This window comes from Vulpes lagopus, chromosome X, assembly GCF_018345385.1.
Source record: "Vulpes lagopus strain Blue_001 chromosome X, ASM1834538v1, whole genome shotgun sequence".
NCBI classification, from domain to species: Eukaryota; Metazoa; Chordata; class Mammalia; order Carnivora; family Canidae; genus Vulpes; species Vulpes lagopus.
Genome location: NC_054848.1, coordinates 64,423,326 through 64,443,222, shown reverse-complemented (window position 1 = coordinate 64,443,222; position 19,897 = coordinate 64,423,326). Strand labels below are relative to the sequence as shown.

The following is a 19,897-nucleotide window of genomic DNA, read 5'->3' as shown; positions in this document are numbered from 1 at the left end:
AAGGAGAAGTAAAATTTTAGTGCTTTTAGAATGGGTTCAAACTTAAACAACCATCAACTTAATATAAAATCTGTATCCATAGGATATTATATATCAGCCTAACAGTAACCATAAATTAAAAACCTGTAAGAGATACGAAAGAGAGAGAGAGACTGAGAGAGAGAGAGAGAGAGAGAGAGAGAGAGAAGTATCCAAGCATATCACTGAAGAAACCAAACAAACCACAAGGAAAGAAAGCTAGAACAGGAAGGAACAGAGAACTACAAGAACAGTCATGAAAGAAGTAACAAAATGGCAAAAAGTGAATACCTATCAATAATTAATTTGAATGTAAATGGACTAAATGTTCTAATACAAACACATATGGTAACTGAGTGGATGAAAAAGCAAGATCAATGCATATGCTGCCTACAAGAGATTTACTTCAGACTGGAAAACACATTCATATTGAAAGTGAAAGGATGAGAGTTAAGATGTTAGAGTAGTAAAGAGATCCTATACTTGCCTCATCCATCAAAAACAGCTAAGTAAATATCAAATAATTCTGAACACTTAAGAAATTGTTCTGAGGCCTGAGAACAAACTATATCTAGAGGGAGAAAAAAGGCTAAATCATGGAAGGTAGAAGCTGCAGAGAGTTAATTTTGGAAAGATAAGAATTGTGGGTGTTGTTGGGGGTAGGAATCCCTGATCATGAAAAGAGTGAGAGAGAAATAAAGAGACAGAGATAGAGAGAGAGAGAGAGAAAGAGAAAGCAGCATTCAGGAGATTGCACAAGAAAAACTCTTCTTCTAAACCATTGATTGGGAAAAGAAGAGGCACTGATCATCATAAGATTTTGCAAGCATTGGAGCTCAAAGTCTGAAATTTTAGAAATCCAAGTCATCACCAGGATCATATATGGCAGGCTTCCTCCTGTGGGGAAGTAGGGCAGAGATCCTGTAGCAGATAGCATGGTCTGAGGATCTCATGTGTCACAACGGGAGAAATAGTTTGCCTACTTGAAGTGCATTTGGGAGAAGTGCAAAAGTCCATTTTTGTTCCCCAACCAGGGAATAAAAGATATAGGCAGGAGCCATTGAGTGACCATGTTAATTAGCATAGCAGCAGAGGTACCTGCTGAAGGCAGTTAACCTGGAAGCCAGTTTTGGGCTGTATTTTACCATAAACTCCCAGCCTTTGCATGATCATGTGACTGCTTTTCTGGGACAAGCTTGCATCAGCAACAGCACAGGGAGACCGTCCCCCAGAATATCAGCAAGTGTCTATACCACTCAAGGTCTCTAAAATTTGGAATTTTTGAAACCAAGCTGTGCACCTGAAATAAAACATAGGAGCTTTGCACCACCAGACAGGCAGATGACACAGAGACAGGGTGAAAGGAAGAATATTATAGAAGCCTGTGGCACAAGAAGGGAGATTGTATGCTCTTCTGTGAGGGCTTCCTGAACAGCTGCAGCTTGAAATTCCCTATGTGGGGACAAAACAACAAGATGATACAATTACCCCTGCCCCACTCATCACCACTGATAGACTTCAGTGAGCAGCACTGTGGCCCCCAGTGGAGGCTGGTGCCACTTAAGAAACCCCCACCTCACTAATTCCTGTAGGTGTATCTTTACTAGGGCAAGTTAGGTTGAGAACAGAGTATTATGCCCCTCCCTCAGAAGATAAGCATAAACCACCACATGCACCATGTCTACTGATCACAGAGTGCTGCAAAGCTTCAGCTCTAGTGGAAATAGGGGCAGGCTTATTTTAACAAACAGACAAAAATATATTTAAGATACCACACACTGGGCAAGGTCCAAACACTCTCCACTCCTAGCAAGGAGAAACTCTGTAGAGGATTGACCTGAGGGAAAGAGAAAACAAACCAAAACAACAGAATGCATACTCTGAAAGACTTTCTGATGTTCCAAGCCCTGGACTCTATAGGACCTCTTCTCAATATACCTATAAGTCTCAGGAGCAGGAAATTTAACAGGCTTTCCTAATACACACACACACGCACACACACACACACTGATCTAGATGAAATGACACGATGGAGGAATTCACCCCAAAAGAATGAAGGTGGAGAGGTTATGGCCAGGGATCTAATCAAAACATATATAAGTGGGATCCCTGGGTGGCGCAGCGGTTTGGCGCCTGCCTTTGGCCCGGGGCGCGATCCTGGAGACCGGGGATCGAATCCCACGTCGGGCTCCCGGTGCAAGGAGCCTGCTCCTCCCTCTGCCTGTGTCTCTGCCTCTCTCTCTCTCTCTGTCTCTCAAGAATAAATAAATAAAATCTTTATAAAAAAAACCATATATAAGTAATATACCAACACCAGATTTTAAACAACAATCCTAAGGATACAGCCTGGGCTTGAGAAAAGGAGAAAACATAAGAGAATACCTTTCTGCAAAGATACAAGAATGAACGAATAGTCAGATTGAAATTTAAAAAATTCTATAACCTAGATGCAAAACTGACTGGATATAATAATAAGGATGAATGAAGCAGAGGAATGAATCAGTGACATAGAAGATAAAATTATGGAAAATAATAAAGCTGAAAGAAAGAGGGAAAGAAAAGTAGTAGATCAGGAATGTAGACTTCAGGAACTCAGTGACACCAAAAGTATAACATTCATATTATAGGGGGTCTCAGAAAAAGAAGAGAGGGAAATGGGCAGCAGTTTTATTTGAGCAAATAATACTGGAAAGCTTCCCTAATCTGGGGAAGGAAATAGACATCCAAATCCAGAAGGCAGAGAGAACCCCCATCAAATTCAACAAAAACAGGCCAACACCAAGATATATTGTAGTAAAATGTTGGAATACAGAGATAAGGAAAGAATCCTGAAAACTACAAGAGAAAAGAAACCCCTAATGTACAAAGGAATACAAACAAGATGTGCAGCAGATCTTTCCACAGAAATGTGGCAGGCCAGAAGAGAGTAGCATGATGTATTCAATGTGTAAAATGGGAAAAATATGCACCAAGAATAGTTTATCAATCAAGGGTATCATTCAAAATACAAGGAAAGACAGTTTCCCAGACAAACAAAAACTAAAGGAGTTTGTGAATGTTAAATCAGCTCTGCATTAAATATTGAAAAGGAACATTTGAGTAGGAAAGAAAGAACAAAAGCAACAAATATTAGAAAAGAACAGAGAAAATCTTCAGAATCACTATAGTCAGTGTAATAAACAAAATGACACTAAATTCTTACCTATCAATAATCACTCTAAAATATAAGTGGATTAAATGCTCCAATGAAAAGATATAGGGTATCAGAATGGAATAAAAAGAGACAACAAGACGCATATATATGCTAAGAGACTCGTTTGAGACTTAATATCACCTATAGATTAAATATAAGGTGATGGAGAGCCATCCTTTATGTTAAGGGACATCAAAATGAAGCCAAGTAACCATTCACAAAACAAACTATATTTTAAAACAGACTCTAATAAGTGATTAAGAAGGGCACTGTATCATAATAAAGGAGTCCATCTAACAAGAATATCTATCAACTGTAAATATTTATGCCCCCAACTACTTCAGAGTAGTATAATATATATATATTATACTCAATTAATAACAAACATGAAGGGCAGCCTGGGTGGCTCAGCAGGTTAGTGCTACCATCAGCCCAGGGCGTGATCCTGGAGTCCCGGGGTCGAGTCCCATGTCAGGCACCCTGCATGGAGCCTGCTTCTCCCTCTCCCTGTGTCTCTACCTCTGTGTGTGTGTGTGTGTATGAATAAATAAATAAAATATTTTAAAAATTTTTTAAAAATAACAAACATGAAGAAACTCATTGATTATAATACAATAATAATAGAGGATTTTATCACCCCACATGCAGCAAGGGATAGATCATCTAAGCAGAAGATCAACGAGGAAACAAGGGCTTTGAATGACACATTGGACCAGATGGACTTCACAGAAATATCTAGAGTATTTCATCCTGAAGCAGTAGAATACATATTCTTCTTCAGTGCACATAGAACTTTCTCCAAAATAGAACACATACTGGGTCAAAAATACATCCTCAACAGTAGAAAAAGATTGAGATCATACACAGCACAGTCCTGACCACAGCACTATGTACCTTGAAGTGAAACACAGGACAAAATTTGGAAAGAACACAAATACATGAAAGTTAAAGAACATCCTACTAAAGAATTAATGGGTAAACCAGGAAACTAAAGAAGGAATAAAAAGTACATTAAAGCAAATGAAAATGAAAACACAACCTTTGGGATGCAGCAAATATAACCATAAGAGGGAAGTATATAACAATACAGGCTTACATCAAGAAAGAAGAAATATCTCAATTTTGCAATCTAACCTAAAAACTGAAAGGAGCTAAACCAACAACAATTGAAGACTACAGCCAGCAGAAGAAGGACAATGATAAAAATCAGAGAAGAAATAAATCATATGCAAACAAACAAAAACAGTACACCAAATCAATGAAACTAAGATCTGGTTCTTTGAAAGAATTAATACAATTGAAAAACTCCTAGAGAGACTTATTAAAAAGAAAAGAGAAAGTATCAAAATAAATAGAATCATGAATGAAAGATGAGAGATCACAAGATCACAGAACAATGAATGGGTCAGCCAGGAAATCAAAGAACAAATACAAATTAGTGGAGACAAATGAGAATGGTGACACAATGTTACAAAATCTTTGGGATGTAGCAAAAGCTCTTCTCAGAGGGAAAATTATAATACCACAGGCATCCCTCAAGGGTATTATAATTTCAAGAAGTAATAAAAATCTAAAGTAAAAAACCTAGCCTTACATTTAAAGGAACAAAGCCCAAAGTCAGCAGAAGTTCATAAATAATAAAGATTAGAGGAGACATAAGTGACATATAGACTAAAAAAAATATAACAGATCAATGAAACTAGGAGCTGGTATTTTAAAATGATAAACCTTTAGCTAGACTCATAAAAAAGAGGATTCCCATATCTATAGTCACAAATGAATGAGTATAAGTAAGAATGGACATCACCAAAGATTATAAAAGAATATTATGGAAAATTATAAGTCAACATATTTGATGACTCAGAAAAATAAGGATAAATTCCTATAAACATATAACCTTTGAAAAGTGAATCAGGAAGCAAGAGAAAATTTGAGCAAACCAATTACTATTAATGAAATTGAATCAGTAATTTAAAAAATCCACAAAAGAAAAGTCCAGGACCATATGGTTTCACAGGTGAATTCTACCAAATATTTATAGAAGACATAATATCTATTCTTTTTAAACTATTTCAAAAACAGGGGAAGATGGAAAGACTCCAAAATCATTCTAGGAGCCCAGCACTATCTTAATATCAAATCCAGATAAAGAAAATATAAAAAATGAAAACTGCAGTTTAATATATCTGATGAACATAAATGCAATAATCTTCAACAAAATTTTAGCAAACCAAATCCAACAACACATTTAAAACAAGATTTAGCACAATCAAGTGAGATTTATTCCTGTGATGGAAGTATGGTTCAATATTCATTAATCAACCAATGTTATACACCATATTAGCAAAATAAATTATAAAAACCATAAAATAATTTCAATAAAAGCAAAGAAAGGATCTGAAATCCATTCATGAAAAAATATTCTCAAAAAAAAAAAAAAACAGATTCAGAGGGAATAAACCTCAACATTATAAGGGCCAGTATGAAAATCTCACAGCTATCATCATACTCAATGGAGAAAAACAGAACTTCTCTTCTAAGATCAGGAGCAAAACAAGATGTCCACTCTCACCACTGTTATACAACATAATACTGAAAATCCTAACCATAACAATCAGACAAGAAAAATTAATGCAAGGCAACCGAATTGGTAAGGAAGAACACATTTTCATATTTGTAGATGACATGAAACTGCATATAAAATATCCTAATGATGTTACCAAAAACCTACTAGAACTAATAAATGATTTACAGTATACAGAATTAATATCCAGAAATACATTGCATTTCTATACACTAATAACGAAGTAGAAGAAAAATTAAGAAAAAAATCCCATTTATATTGCACCAAAAATAATTAAATTCCTCAGAAAAAAACTTCACCAAAGTGGTAAAGTACTTGTCCTCCAAAAAGTTTAAAATACTAATGAAAGAATTTGAAGATGACACAAACAAAAGCAAGAATATTCTATGCTCATGAATCAGGAGAACAAATGTTTACATGTCTATACTACCCAAAGCATTCTTTTTTATTTTTTTAAAGATTTTTATTTATTTATTTATTCATGAGAGACACACAGAGAGAGAGAGAGAGAGAGAGCGAAAGAGGCAGAGACACAGGCAGAGGGAGAAGCAGGCTCCATTTAGGGAGACCAACGTGGGACTCGATCCTGGGTCTCCAAGATCACACCCTGGGCAGAAGGCAGCACTAAACTGCTGAGCCTCTGGGGCTGCCCTACCCAAAGCATTCTACACATTTAATTCAATCCCTATCAAAATACCAGTAGCATTTTTCACAGAATTAGAACAAAGAACCCTAATATTTGTATGGAACACAAAAGATCCTAAATAGCTAAAGCAGTCATGAGAAAGAACAACAAAGCTGGAGGTATCACAATCTTAGATTTCAAGGTATGCTAGAAAGCTGTAGTTATCAAAATAGTGTTATACTGGCATAAGAATAGACCCATAGATCAATGGAAGAGAATAGAAAGCCCAGAAATAAACCCAGGATTATATGGTCAATTAATCTAGAACAAAACAAAGAAGAATATAGTGGGAAAAGTCTCTTCAATAAATAGTGTGGAGAAAACTAAACAGCTACATGCAAAAAAAATAAATAAATAAAATTGTACCACTTTCTTACACCATACACACACACAAAAAAATTCAAATTGGATTAAAGGCTTAAATGTGGAACCTGAATCTATACATTTCCTGGAAGGACAATAAGGAGTAATCTCCTTGACATCAGTCATAGAAACATTTTTTCTAGATATGTCTCCTTTGACAATGAAAACAATAGTAAATTTAAATAATTGGTACTATACAAAAACATAAAACTTTTGCACAAAGAAGGGAAACATGAACAAAACAAAAATATATACCCTAAAAAATTAGGGAAGATATTTTTAAATTGTGCAAGAGCAGGACCTGAGAGGGTAAGAGAAACAACAAGAACAGGAACATGCATAAATGGCCACAGCTTTATTTGTGTGGCAAAAGCCAATTATTCCTGCCATTGTTCTGTACTGAAAACAGTACATGTTGAAAACAGCAATGATGGTGGATATCCACGCCTGCTGAGGTCAGTTCTCCATCCTCTGAAGCCCCCTAGTTAATGCTTCTCTGAGACCCATGCCTATAGTTACATACACAGTTCCCTGCTGCCCCTCAAGTGATTGGTTTCTTGAGTTGTTTTTCCTTCCTTGCTTCTGCATACTTTACAGTGTATTATAATAAGGCTGAAAACCAACCTAGACTCAGGGCTTCACCTTGGTGCCTGTATTTCTTGGTAGTGCCTGACAGTGTAGCCTCTTTGAGTCTCTCTTTTTCCCAAGATGTTGGACTCTGAGTAATCATTTCATCCCTCATCGGAACACACCATGTGGCAGCAAATCATATATCTGATAAAGAGTTAATATTCAAAATATGTAAACAACTTACACAACTCAAGATAAAAAAGTAATCCAGTTAAAATGAATGAGCAGAAGAGATGCACAGACATTTTCCAAGGAAGACCTATAGATGATGAAAAGAAACATATAAGGATGCTCAACATCACTAATTCTCAGGGAAATGCAAATCAAAATAACAATGAGATATCACCTGTCAAAATGGCTAAAATCAAAAAGGTAATTGAATTTAAATAAGCAAATAAATAAATAAATAAATAAATAAATAAATAAATAAATAATAAGATAAAGCTAAGGAGTAAGCACACACAAAAAGATAAATAACAAATTGTGGTGAATATGTGGAGAAAAAGCTATATATATATGAGAAATGGAGATCTATACATAAAATTTTATTGTAAACCAAAGGTAGACAAACTTGGAATAAAACGTAAAGAGAGATCCTCACGAGACTAGAAGAGGAACTAGAAGCCCTTTGAGAGGAAATAAGCATATGAGAATGGGAAGGAAGAGGAGAAAGGGAGGGATTCGATTAATAAGAGAAGCTCAAAGTTAAGACTCAGCAATATCTATGGAAGCTCTGAATTTAGCACAACACAGGGGGTCAGTCCTATGATGCTTAGAATTGACAATAAACACTGTGTGAAATGAGAGGACATATAAATAATGCCTGGAAAGCATGCAAATAAATTAAATCCTAGCCAAAGATCAGAGAGTCAGCAAGGGTGGAGAATATGGGGAACAGGAGCCCCTACATTAAATTGAGATGTATACTTAAGCTTCTGTTACAGCCAGACTTTGGAGGAAGGAGGATAGGAGGAAATCTGGAGAAAATAAAATTAAGAAATGTCTTTCTATCTCATTAAAATCTTCCCCTGTAGAAGTTTTAGTCAGTTTTCATTTTTTATTTCTTAAGAATATAACAGTAAATCTCCCTTATAATAGTATTCTCTTTATAAATAATTTTAAATTTTTAAGTCACAAGTTAGTTTTCTGTCAATCTAAATATTATTCTTTTTGACAATTAGTTTCAACTCTTTTGAGTCCTTTTGTAGTATTCTTGCTTATCTGTTAGTCCCTAACTTATCAATATTCCAGTAAAATTAAACTACTCTTAAGGAAAATATAAATTAAAAAATAGTTTTCATTTTAGGCCATTTTTTCTAAAATAAAACACAATAAACATACCAAAGGAGCATATCTTGGTTTTAGAGGCTCAGGAGGCATCTTGCACCGACAGAGACGTTTGATCTTGGGTGATGGTAGTAAAGGCTCACAAGGAGGTAGTGGTGGTTTTTCTCTTAATGGGGGGACTCTACCTGTACCTGTTTTATTCCCCTTTTCTTTGAATGTAGTCTTTTTGGATGACATTTTGAATTCTCTCTTTAGTTCCAGTGTTTCCTTCTTTGAATCTGCAGATGTGGCATCAGATTCATCAACTCCTTTCTTTTTAGCCTCCAGTTTGTATAGTGACTCTTCAGATTCAGCATCTGAACTTTTGAATGTCTCAGGCTTCTTTGAGTCTCTCTTGGAATATTCATCATATTCTGCATCAGTAGACTCTTGTTTCTTGGCATCTTTCTTTGAATCTTTCTTAATTTTCTTTGATTCATACTTATCCTTTGACTCCCAATCCGATTCAGTTTCAGTAGACTCTTCATATTTCATTGCAGATTTATTTTTGTCTTTTTTTGAAATTCTCTTATCCTTTTTTTCATCTTGTTTACCCTTTTCTGAATTCCATTCAGATTCAGAATCAGCATCAGTGGACACTTCATCCTTCTTGGCATCCTTTTTCTTCTCATCTTTTTTTGAATCTATCTTATCCTTCTTTTCATCTTTCTTCCAATTCATTGTCTCTAATTCAGACTCAGATTCAGCATCAGTAGACACTTCATCCTTCTTTGTATCCTTTTTCTTGTCATTTTTCTTTGAATCTTTCTTAGCCTTCTTTGACTCTTTCTTTGCATCTGCTGATTCTGCATCAGTAGTCTCTGTGTCTTTTTTTGCATCCCTTTTCTTGTCACTTTTCTTTGAGTCTTTTTTAGCCTTCTTTGGCTCTTTCTTTGCATCCTTTGAGTCTACAGATTCTGCATCAGTAGACTCTGTGTCTTTCTTTGAATCCTTCTTCTTGTCTTTCTTTGTACCTTTCTTGTCTTTCTTTACATCTTTCTTTGCATCTTTTGAGTCTACAGATTCAGCATCAGAGCTCTTTGCATCCTTTTTTGTGTCCTTCTTTGAAGGCTTCTTTGAATTATTCTGAGAGTAATTCTTTAACCACATATCAAGTTTCATGGATTCAGCACCAGACTCCTCTAAATAGAGTATGAAATCCATATTTGAACTATTTTTTGAACAAGTCTGTGATTTGGCATCAGAATTGTTCTGTGAATCCTTAGAATCCTTCTTTGCACATATGAAATCATTATCTGTCTCCTTGAAATCCTTTGACTCTCTCTTATCTTTTTTTGGATACATTGATATTGCCTCAAAATCATTGGATTCTGGGTTTATTTCTAATTTGGACTTTGACTTCTTAGATAGTTCACATGATAATTTTGATGGAGTTTTAGCTGCTTTATTTCCTTTTCTAGGTTTCTCATCATTTACTGTTTTAGAATCTGTAGTTGTGTCACATGGGCTTTTGTTTTCCTTGGCATTTCTCTGTAAAGTTCCTCCTTTTTTGTCATCTCTGGACTTCTTAGATTCTCCATTTTCAGGATAAGCTTTAAGAGTATAAGGATTTCTGAACTGAGCCTGTCTCCTAACTGTTAAGTAAACAGATGGCCTTTGGGAAATTTTTTTTGAAGAATGCCTTATCCTTATATGAGCTGGCCTCTGAATTTCCTCTAATTTTCTTTTGTCATGTCTCTGAAAAGATTAGTTAGAATAATGATAAACATTTTAAATAAGTTATATTTTTTAACTGAAACATGAAAATTGTCTAGCTTTTCATTAACCATCTATTTAAAATGGAAAAAAAATATTTTCAACATTTTGTGTGTGTTGTAGTATGTGAGATAACTCCATATTAGGAGCCAAATGACTTTCAACCTTAGGATTTTCTCAATGACTTAAATAGGGATTGGAGTAAGCCCACAATGATCCATGATATTTAAGGGCTCCTCCTCACCATTGACAGTGGGTTCCTCTTAAATCCCTATATAGGAGAGATCTTTTGAAACATTTTGTGCACCTTTCATTCTCATGTTAGCTCAGAAATAAGCTGATTCCCTTGAAATTTGTCATGACAATTCTTGTGACAACTGTTTCAGGCCTTACTTAGAGTTTTGCTACTGCTTTCAAGATATCTGAACAAATCAAGAGCCTGAGACCCTTGGCATGGGTTATTTCCCAAAACAAGGACATAAAATGAAATAAATATCAGATCATATTAATTTTTGCAGTGGTAATGTAATTTTTTTAACTCCCAATCCCAAATCTATCAAATCTGTTACTCATAAAGGATACATAAACTAATTTTGCATTTATCTTTTATAGTCATTTCACTACTCAATAGGGACATCACTAGTCAATGAAATAGTCATATAGAATTAAAGGAGGACCATGAAGAGAAGCATGAAACTTGGATCACTACAGATGTAATGGATGGCATTTGAAGAAATTCATTGACTGTAACTCTGCTTTGGGTAATGATTTTAAAACACATTTTGATATCATTAGGAGTGATATCAGATTTCACTTAAATCATAGTAGTTAAAATAATACAAAGTGTAGAATTGGAAAATAGAGAAAGATTTGATGTCTCCTTTCAAACATGTCCATCATCTTCTCTATTTGTAAGCTAGCTTTTCCTTTTCCTTATTAATGAGATAATGGTACTTTAAAAAAGTGGTAGAAAGCTTGAATGTCCCAGTATCTAGTATCCTGAGTACCAGATTAAAGAAAATTAAGAGGCTCTGAAACCTCATCAATATTGGCTCATATTCTAAGATTTAGTTAAGATGTTTTGGCAGCTGGTAAACATTTTCTGAGAGATCCCACTAGTTGCAGCGTTAGCTTCTGTAGCTTACACAGCCTACTACCTATATAATGTCTTTGAAAAGGAGAATTATGTATAAATAAAAGTTTATTTGAAACAGATGGAGATAATAGTAAATTTAAAATATCTGCTTCCAAAAGGAACTAAAATTCAAACTATATGTTTTTATTTATGTTTATATATTATGTAAGCTTAGATTTAGTTAACAATGACATTTTCAATACTTACAGGAACTGTGATTTGTGATTCTGAAGGTCTTGATCTCTTTTTTCTACCTGGCTGGAGTGGTTTGGGAAATGTCAAAGGAAAATAATCTTGATTCCATATTTTTTTGCTTGATTCACTTACTAAAATGAGTGAGGACAATGAACAATTTGAAGTTAATAGTCAGATTTTCATCAGCACTGAAATATTCTTGAGTAAGAAATACATTGTTTAAATTAAGGTAAATTTAAACTTAAAATATAGCTTTCCCCCTGGAGTCTGTAGTTATTTGCATATCAGGGAAAATAAAAGCTAATTTCCCCATTTAGCACTAAATTATGCATAAGATCACATTTGTAGCTTTATTTTCTGTATTATACCAGTTTTCACAATTTTGACTTAAGTCATAGAACTTAAAAAATACAAACAATTGGAATGGAAAATAGAGAAAGATTTAATATTTCCTTTCAAACATCTCCATCATCTTCTCTATTTTGTTGTTCTTTAGTCATTTTTGTTCTGTTCAAATGCTATGAATTCTATAGTTTCCATAATAACACAATGAAGAGCATAAAGTAGTCTGTAAAGTCTGTTGATTAAATCTAATTATTTATTTTAGTGCTCCTCTGACCTCAATGACATCCAAGCCACAGAAATTAGGGTTACATACCCAAATACTGATTTTAGTTCAGAGAATTCTATTTAAAAAATGGCATATACACCCTTGAGGGCATCCAGAATAAAGTGATCAAACTAGGTGGATGCTCTAACATCAAAAGAAGAAATGATGAAGTAATTCAGAATAGTTCTCTTAGAGATAAGGAGACTAATGAGAGATGTGATCACTATATCAAATACTTAAAGAATTTTATATGAAAGTGTAGTAGTAATAGTAATAACAGAATAGCTGCAATGCTAACACTTATATAGTGCTTACTATCTGTCAGACTGTTTTAAGCACATTTAATTTTCACAACCCTTTGAATTATATAATAATTTTTATAATTGCTTCCATTTTATAGATGTACAAAAATGAAGCACGGAGAGAGGTTAAATTGCTTGCCAAAAATCATAAAGTACAAGAGCTAAGATTCAAAGATATTTTGGATCAGAGTCCATGCTTTTAATCACAATGTTAGAAAATTCTATGTATTTCCTAAGGGGAGGATTAGATTCCATGAGTAAAACTTATATCAGTGCAGGCAGATATCAGCTCAATAAATAAGGAGACTTCTCCTTAAGTTGTAGCTATTCAACAAAATGAAATGTCCATTTTCATGATTTTGACTATATATTTTTCTTTACTTTGGGTTTCAGAATTGTGTATTTTAAATAAAAGGAAAACTCATGCAATTAAGGTTGGTTTTTATAATGAGGAAGGAAAAAACTATTTCCTTTTAAAATAGCTAGTAAAAAACCTCATCAAGGTTAGAAATATTTTTTAAGATTTAAAAAAAAATTAAAGATTTTTATTTATTTTTGAGAAAGAGAGAGAGAGAAAAGAGCACAAGCAGGGGGAGGAGCAGAGGGGAGATGTAGACTCCCCACTAAGCAGGCAGCCAGATGTGGGACTTGATCATGACCTGAGCTGAAGGTAGGTGCTTAACTGACTGAGCTACCCAGGTGCCCAAGGTCAGAAATATTTTAATCAAACACACATTCCAACACACATACACATACACACACATATATAGGTACTTTTAAATATTAAGAAAAATATCGGAGTATTTTATGCTCTATTACATTGAATGGAAGATACAAGCTATTTGTCCCTAAAATAATTGTAAATGTAATGTAAATAAAATTGAACTTCAAAGACTCATTTCTTACTTGATATGGAATTATCATTTGTTCTGATGTTTACTTCTTGCCTGTTAAAAAAAAGCCTCAATTAAAGTTGTGCGGTATTTAAAGATAAGTAATAATAGTAATGTGTCAATAATAATTTATAGTATGATATGATATGATATGATATGATATGATATGATATAATATAGAACATATACCAGTGATAATGTCTGGTATCAAAAAGACAAAAATAAGTATTTGTGAAGATATGGAAAAGGAAACACTTGAACACTATTGGTAAGAATGTAAACTGCTTCAACTACTGTGGAAAACAGCATGGAGATTTCTCCAAAAACTAAAACTAGAAGTACTGTATGATCCAGCAATTCCACTTTTATGTATTTACTTGAGGAAAATAAAAACATTAATTCAAAAAAATATATGAACCACTATGTTTACTACAGATTTATAATACATAAGATATAGAAGCAACACAACTGTCCATCCATAGATAAATAACTAAAGAAGATGTAACATACATATATATATTAATATTAACCATAAAAAGAATTAAATCTTTTGATTTGCAGCAACATATTAACCATAAAAAGAATTAAATCTTTTGATTTGCAGCAACATGGATGAACCTAGAGGGTATTATGTAAAGTGAAATAAAAGCTGTTATATGATTTTACTTATACTTGGAATAAAAAAACAATAAATATATAAACAAAAATAGAAACAGAATCATGGGTACAGAGAACAAGCTAGTGGTTGCCAGAGGGGAAAAGGGTGGCAGGATGAACAAAATAGGTGAAGAGGATTAAGAGGTACAAAATTTCAATTATAAAATAAATAATAGAGATGAAATATATAGCACAGGAAATACAGTGAATAATATTTTAATGATGCATATACTGACAGATAACCACACTTACTGTGGTGAGCACTGCACAATGTATAGAATTGTTAAATCATTATGTTGTACACCTGAAACTAATATAATATTGTATGTTAAGTATACTTCAATAAAAAAGTAACGTAAATTTTAAAACATGACAAAATACTATATATTTCCTAAGTATTATTCAATATTATAATAGTTTGCATTATAAACATTGATAATTAGATAACAAAATACATTAATTAAATGTGTATTATGGCTAACAATAATAATGATATTGTTAATAAGCCTTCAATAATAATACTTCAATGAATTTTTTAGTATAGTTGATGCAATGTTGCATTAGTTTTAATTGTACAACATAGTGATTCAACAACACATTGTGTTACATTCCCTACTATCCCAATACATTGCTGCTAGAATATAACTATATTCCTTATGCTATGCCTTTTATTCCCATGAATGTCAACTCTCAGTTCCCTGCATTTATAGGTCTTATTCTGTTTTTGCTTGTCAACTTTTTTTTTTTTGAGATTCCACTTACAAATGAAACTATATGGTATTTCACTTTCTCAGCCCGATTTATTTCACTTAGCATAACAGCCTTAAGGTCCATCCATGCTGTCTAAAATGGAAAGATCTTATTCTTTGCAATAAGAATTAGATTATTCTTTCTATATTATGGTGGCATAATATTCCACTGTGTGTGTGTGTGTGTGCGCGCGTGTGCGTGTATGTGCACCTGTGTTCTTTTCTTTTTTTCTATATTTTTTATTGGAGCTCAATTTGTCAACATATAGCATAACATCCAATGCTCATCCCATCAAGTGCCCCCCTCAGTGCCCATCACCCAGTCACCCCAACCCCCTACCCACCTCTTTTCCACCATCCCTTGTTGGTTTCCCAGAGTTAGATGTCTCATGTTCTGTCACCCTCTCTTGATATTTTCCACTCATTTTCTGTCCTTTCCCCTTTATTCCCTTTCACTACTTTTTATATTCCTCAAATAAATGAGAGCATATAATGTTTATCCTTCTCTGATTGACTTACTGCACTCAGCATAATACCCTCCAGTTCCATCCACGTCAAAGCAAATGGTGGGATGGTCGGTATTTGTCATTTCTAATGACTGAGTAATATTCCATTGTATACATAGACCACAACTTCTTTATCCATTCATTTTCAATGGACACTGAAGCTCCTTCCAAAGTTTGGCTATTTTGGACATTGCTGCTATAAACATCGGGGTGCAGGTGTCCCAGCATTTCACTGCATTTGTATCTTTAGGGTAAATCCCCAGCAGTGCAATTGCTGGGTATTAGGGCAGATCAATTTTTAACTCTTTGAGGAACCTCCATACATTTTCCCAGAGTAGCTGCACCAGTTCACATTCCCACCAACAGTGCAGGAGGGTTCCCCTTTCTGCACATCCTCGCCAACATTTGTGGTTTCCTGCCTTGTTAATTTTCCCCATTCTCACTGGTGGGAGGTGGTATCTCATTGTGGTTTTGATTTGTATTTCCCTGATGGCCAGTGATACGGAGCATTTTCTCATGTGCTTTTGGCCATGTCTATGTCTTCCTCTGGACAGCTAAATGTAAATGAATATAACTGGACCACCTATTAATGGGAAACACAAAAATAAACTCATAATGGACTAAAACCCTATATTTGAGACATGAAACACTTAAAATCCTAGAAGAAAACCCAGGAAAACCGTCTCTGACATCAGCTATTACAGAATTTGTCTATATATGTTTCCTAAGGCAAAAGGGACAAAATCAAAAGTGTACTATTGAGACTTCATCAAAATAAAAATATTTTTCACAGGAAAAGAAACTATTAACAAAACCGAAAGACAACCTACTAAATGGGAGAAGACAAATGCAAATGATATATCTGATAAGAGTTTAATATTCAAAATATATAAAGAACTTATACAACTCAATACCAAACAAAACCCACAAGCAATCCCATTACAAAATGGGCAGAAGACCTGAAGAGACATTTTTCTAAAGAAGACATTCAGATGAGCAATAGATACATCAAATGATATTCAACATCACTAATAGTGAAATGCAAATCAAAACCAATCAATGAAATATCATCTTACAGCCTTTAAAGTGGCTAAAACACAAGAAATAAAATTTGAAAAGGGAGAATGTGGAGAAAAAGGAACCCTTCCTTATACATTCTTGGTGGGAATGTAAATTGATATAGCCATGATAAGAGTATGGAAGTTCCTCAGAAAATTAAAAATTAAAATACCATATGAGCTAAAAATTCCACTACTGGGTATTTACAAAAAGAAATAAAAAATACTAATTCTCAAAGATAGATGTGCATTTTTTATGCAGCAGCATTTATAATAGCCAAGATATAGAAGCCAACTAATTGCCAATGAATACATCAGTGGATAAAGAACACAGGCACAGGGGGTGGGGCAAGATGGCAGAGTAGTAGAGTCCCCAAGTCACCTGTCCCCACCAACTAACCTAGATAAATTTCAAATCACCTTGAAAAACTATGGGTTCAACCTGATATTTGACGAGCAAACAGCTGGAATGCTACAGAGAGGAGTTTGCACTTCTAACAAGTACAACTAGTTTTAAGCCACTCTGTACTGAGTAAAATGACTAGAAAGAAGAACTCACCACAAAAGAAAGAATCAGAAACAGTATTCTCTCCCACAAAAGATGGAGTACAATTTGCTGTCAAAACCAATTCAGAAGCACAATTATAAAGCTACTGATGGCTCTGGAAAAAAAAGCTTTATGCTTTTTGAATCCTTTATGGAATCAAGAGACTTCATGAATGCAGAATTTAGAAAGAATCAGGCCGAAATAAAAATCAGTTGAATGAGAAGCAATCCAAATTGGAAATCCTAATGACAAGGGTTAATGAGGTAGAAGAACGAGTGAATGACATAGAAAACAAGTTGATGGCAAGGAAGGAAGCTGAGGAAAAAAGAAAAACAATTGAAAGACCATGAAGAAAGGTTAAGGGAAATAAATGACAACCTCAGAAGGAAAAATCTACGTTTAATTGGGGTTCCAGAGGGTGCCGAAAGGTACAGAGGACCAGAAATCATATTTAAACAAATCATAGTTGAGAACTTCCCTAACTTGAGGAGGGAAACAGGCATTCAGATCCAGGAGATAGAGAGATCCCCCCTAAAATCAATAAAATCCGTTCAACACTTCAACATTTAAGAGTAGAACTTGCAAATTCCAAAGATAAAGTGAAGATCCTTAAAACAGCAAGAGACAAGAGATGCCTAACTTTTATTGGGAGAAATATTAGATTAACAGCAGACCTCTCCACAGAGACCTGCCAGGCCAAAAAAGGCTGGGAGAATATATTCAGGGTCCTAAATGAAAGAAACTGCATCCAAGAATACTTTATCCAAGGCTCTCATTCAGAATAGAGGGAAAGATAAAAAGCTTCCAATAGGCAGAAACTGAAAGAATATGTGACCACCAAACCACCTCTGCAAGAACTATTGACTTGGGAAAAGAAAGAGGAAGCCCAAAGAAATAAGCCACAAAAAAAGGGACTGAATAGGTATTATGATGACACTAAATTCATATCTTTCTCTTTTTTTTTTTAATTTTTTTTTTATTATTTATTTATGATAGTTATACAGAGAGAGAGAGAGAGAGGCAGAGACATAGGCAGAGGGAGAAGTAGGCTCCATGCACCGGGAGCCTGACGTGGGATTCGATCCCGGGTCTCCAGGATCGTGCCCTGGGCCAAAGGCAGGTGCCAAACCGCTGCGCCACCCAGGGATCCCATAAATTCATATCTTTCAATAGGAACTCTGAACGTGAATGGGCTTAATGATCCCATCAAAAGATGCAGGTTTTCAGACTGGATAGAAAAGCCAGACCTATCCATTTGCTGTCTACAAGAGACTCATTTGAGACCTATGGGCACCTCCAGACTAAAAATGAAAGGTTGGAGAACAATTTACATTCAAATGGTCCTCAAAAGAAAGCAAGGGTAGTAATCCTCATATCAGATAAATCAAAGATTATCCCGAAGACCGTAGTAAGAGATGAAGAGAGACACTATATCATAATTAAAGGATCTATCCAACAAGAGGATCTGACAATCATGAATATTTATGACCCTAATGTGGGAGCTGACAAGTATATCAATCAATTAATAACCAAAGTGAAGACATAGATAATAAATGCTTATACTGGGAGACTTCAACATGGCACTTTCTGGAAACAACAGATCTTCGAAGCACAACATCTCCAAAGAAGCAAGAGCTTTAAACAATACACTGAACCAGATGGATTTCACAGATATTTACAAAACTTTACATGTAAACACAACTGAATACATATTTTTCTCAAGAGCACATGGAAATTTTTACAGATTAGATCACATATTGCATCACAAATCAGGTCTTAACCGATACCAAAAGAATGGGATTGTCCCCTGGATATTTTCAGACCATAATGCTTTGAAACTTGAACTCAATCACAAGAAGAAACTTGGAAGCAATTCAAACACGTGAAGGTTAAAGAACATCCTGATAGAAGATGAAAGGGTCAACCAGGATATTACAGAAGAATTAAAAAGATTCATTGAAACTAATGAGAATGAAGATGCAACTCTTCAAAATCTTTGGGATACAGCAAAAGAAGTTCTGAGAGAGAAAGACATTGCAATGCAAGCATCCCTCAAAAAATTGGAAAAAACTCAAATACACAAGGAAACCTTGCACCTAAAGGAACTAAAGAAAGAGCAACAAATAAAACCTACACACAGCAGAAGAAGAGAGTTAATAAAGATTCGAGCAGAAATCAATGAAATAGAGACCAAAAGAACTGTAGAACAGAACAACAAAACCAGGAGTTGGTTCATTGAAATAATTAATAATATATAAAAACATTCGGCCAGCCTTATTAAAAACCAAAGAGAAAGACTCTAATTAATAAAATCAGGAATGAAAAAGGAGAGATCACCACCAATACCAAGGAAATACAAATGATTTAAAAAACATATTAGAGCAGCTGTATTCCAATAAATTGGGCAATATAGAAGAAATGGACGCATTTCTGGAAAACCACAAATTACCAAAACTGGAACAGGAAGAAATAGAAAACCTGAACAGGCTGATAACCAGGGAGTAAATTGAAGCAGTCATCAAAACCTCCAAAACACCAAATTACAGGGCCAGATGGCTTCCAAGGGGAATCCTATCAAACGTTTAAAGAAGAAACAATACCTATTCTACTAGAGCTGTTCTGAAAGATAGAAACAGATGGAATACTTCCACTTGTTCTATAACTTTAATTCTAAAACCAAAGACCCCACTAAAAAGGATAATTATAGACCAATGTACCTGATGAACACAG

General features: G+C 34.5%; 1 protein-coding gene across 1 annotated transcript; it reads right to left on the bottom strand.

The window, feature by feature from the left end:
* Positions 1-7,581: 7,581 nt before the first annotated feature.
* CYLC1 (cylicin 1) lies at positions 7,582-19,164 on the bottom strand (the record flags this gene model as incomplete). Its single annotated transcript, XM_041740433.1, has 5 exons — positions 7,582-7,617; positions 8,815-10,497; positions 11,858-11,976; positions 13,664-13,696; positions 19,152-19,164. Coding segments are annotated over 5 exons (1,884 nt in total), but the record flags the coding sequence as incomplete, so codon positions are not given.
* Between the last annotated feature and the right edge of the window lie 733 nt (positions 19,165-19,897).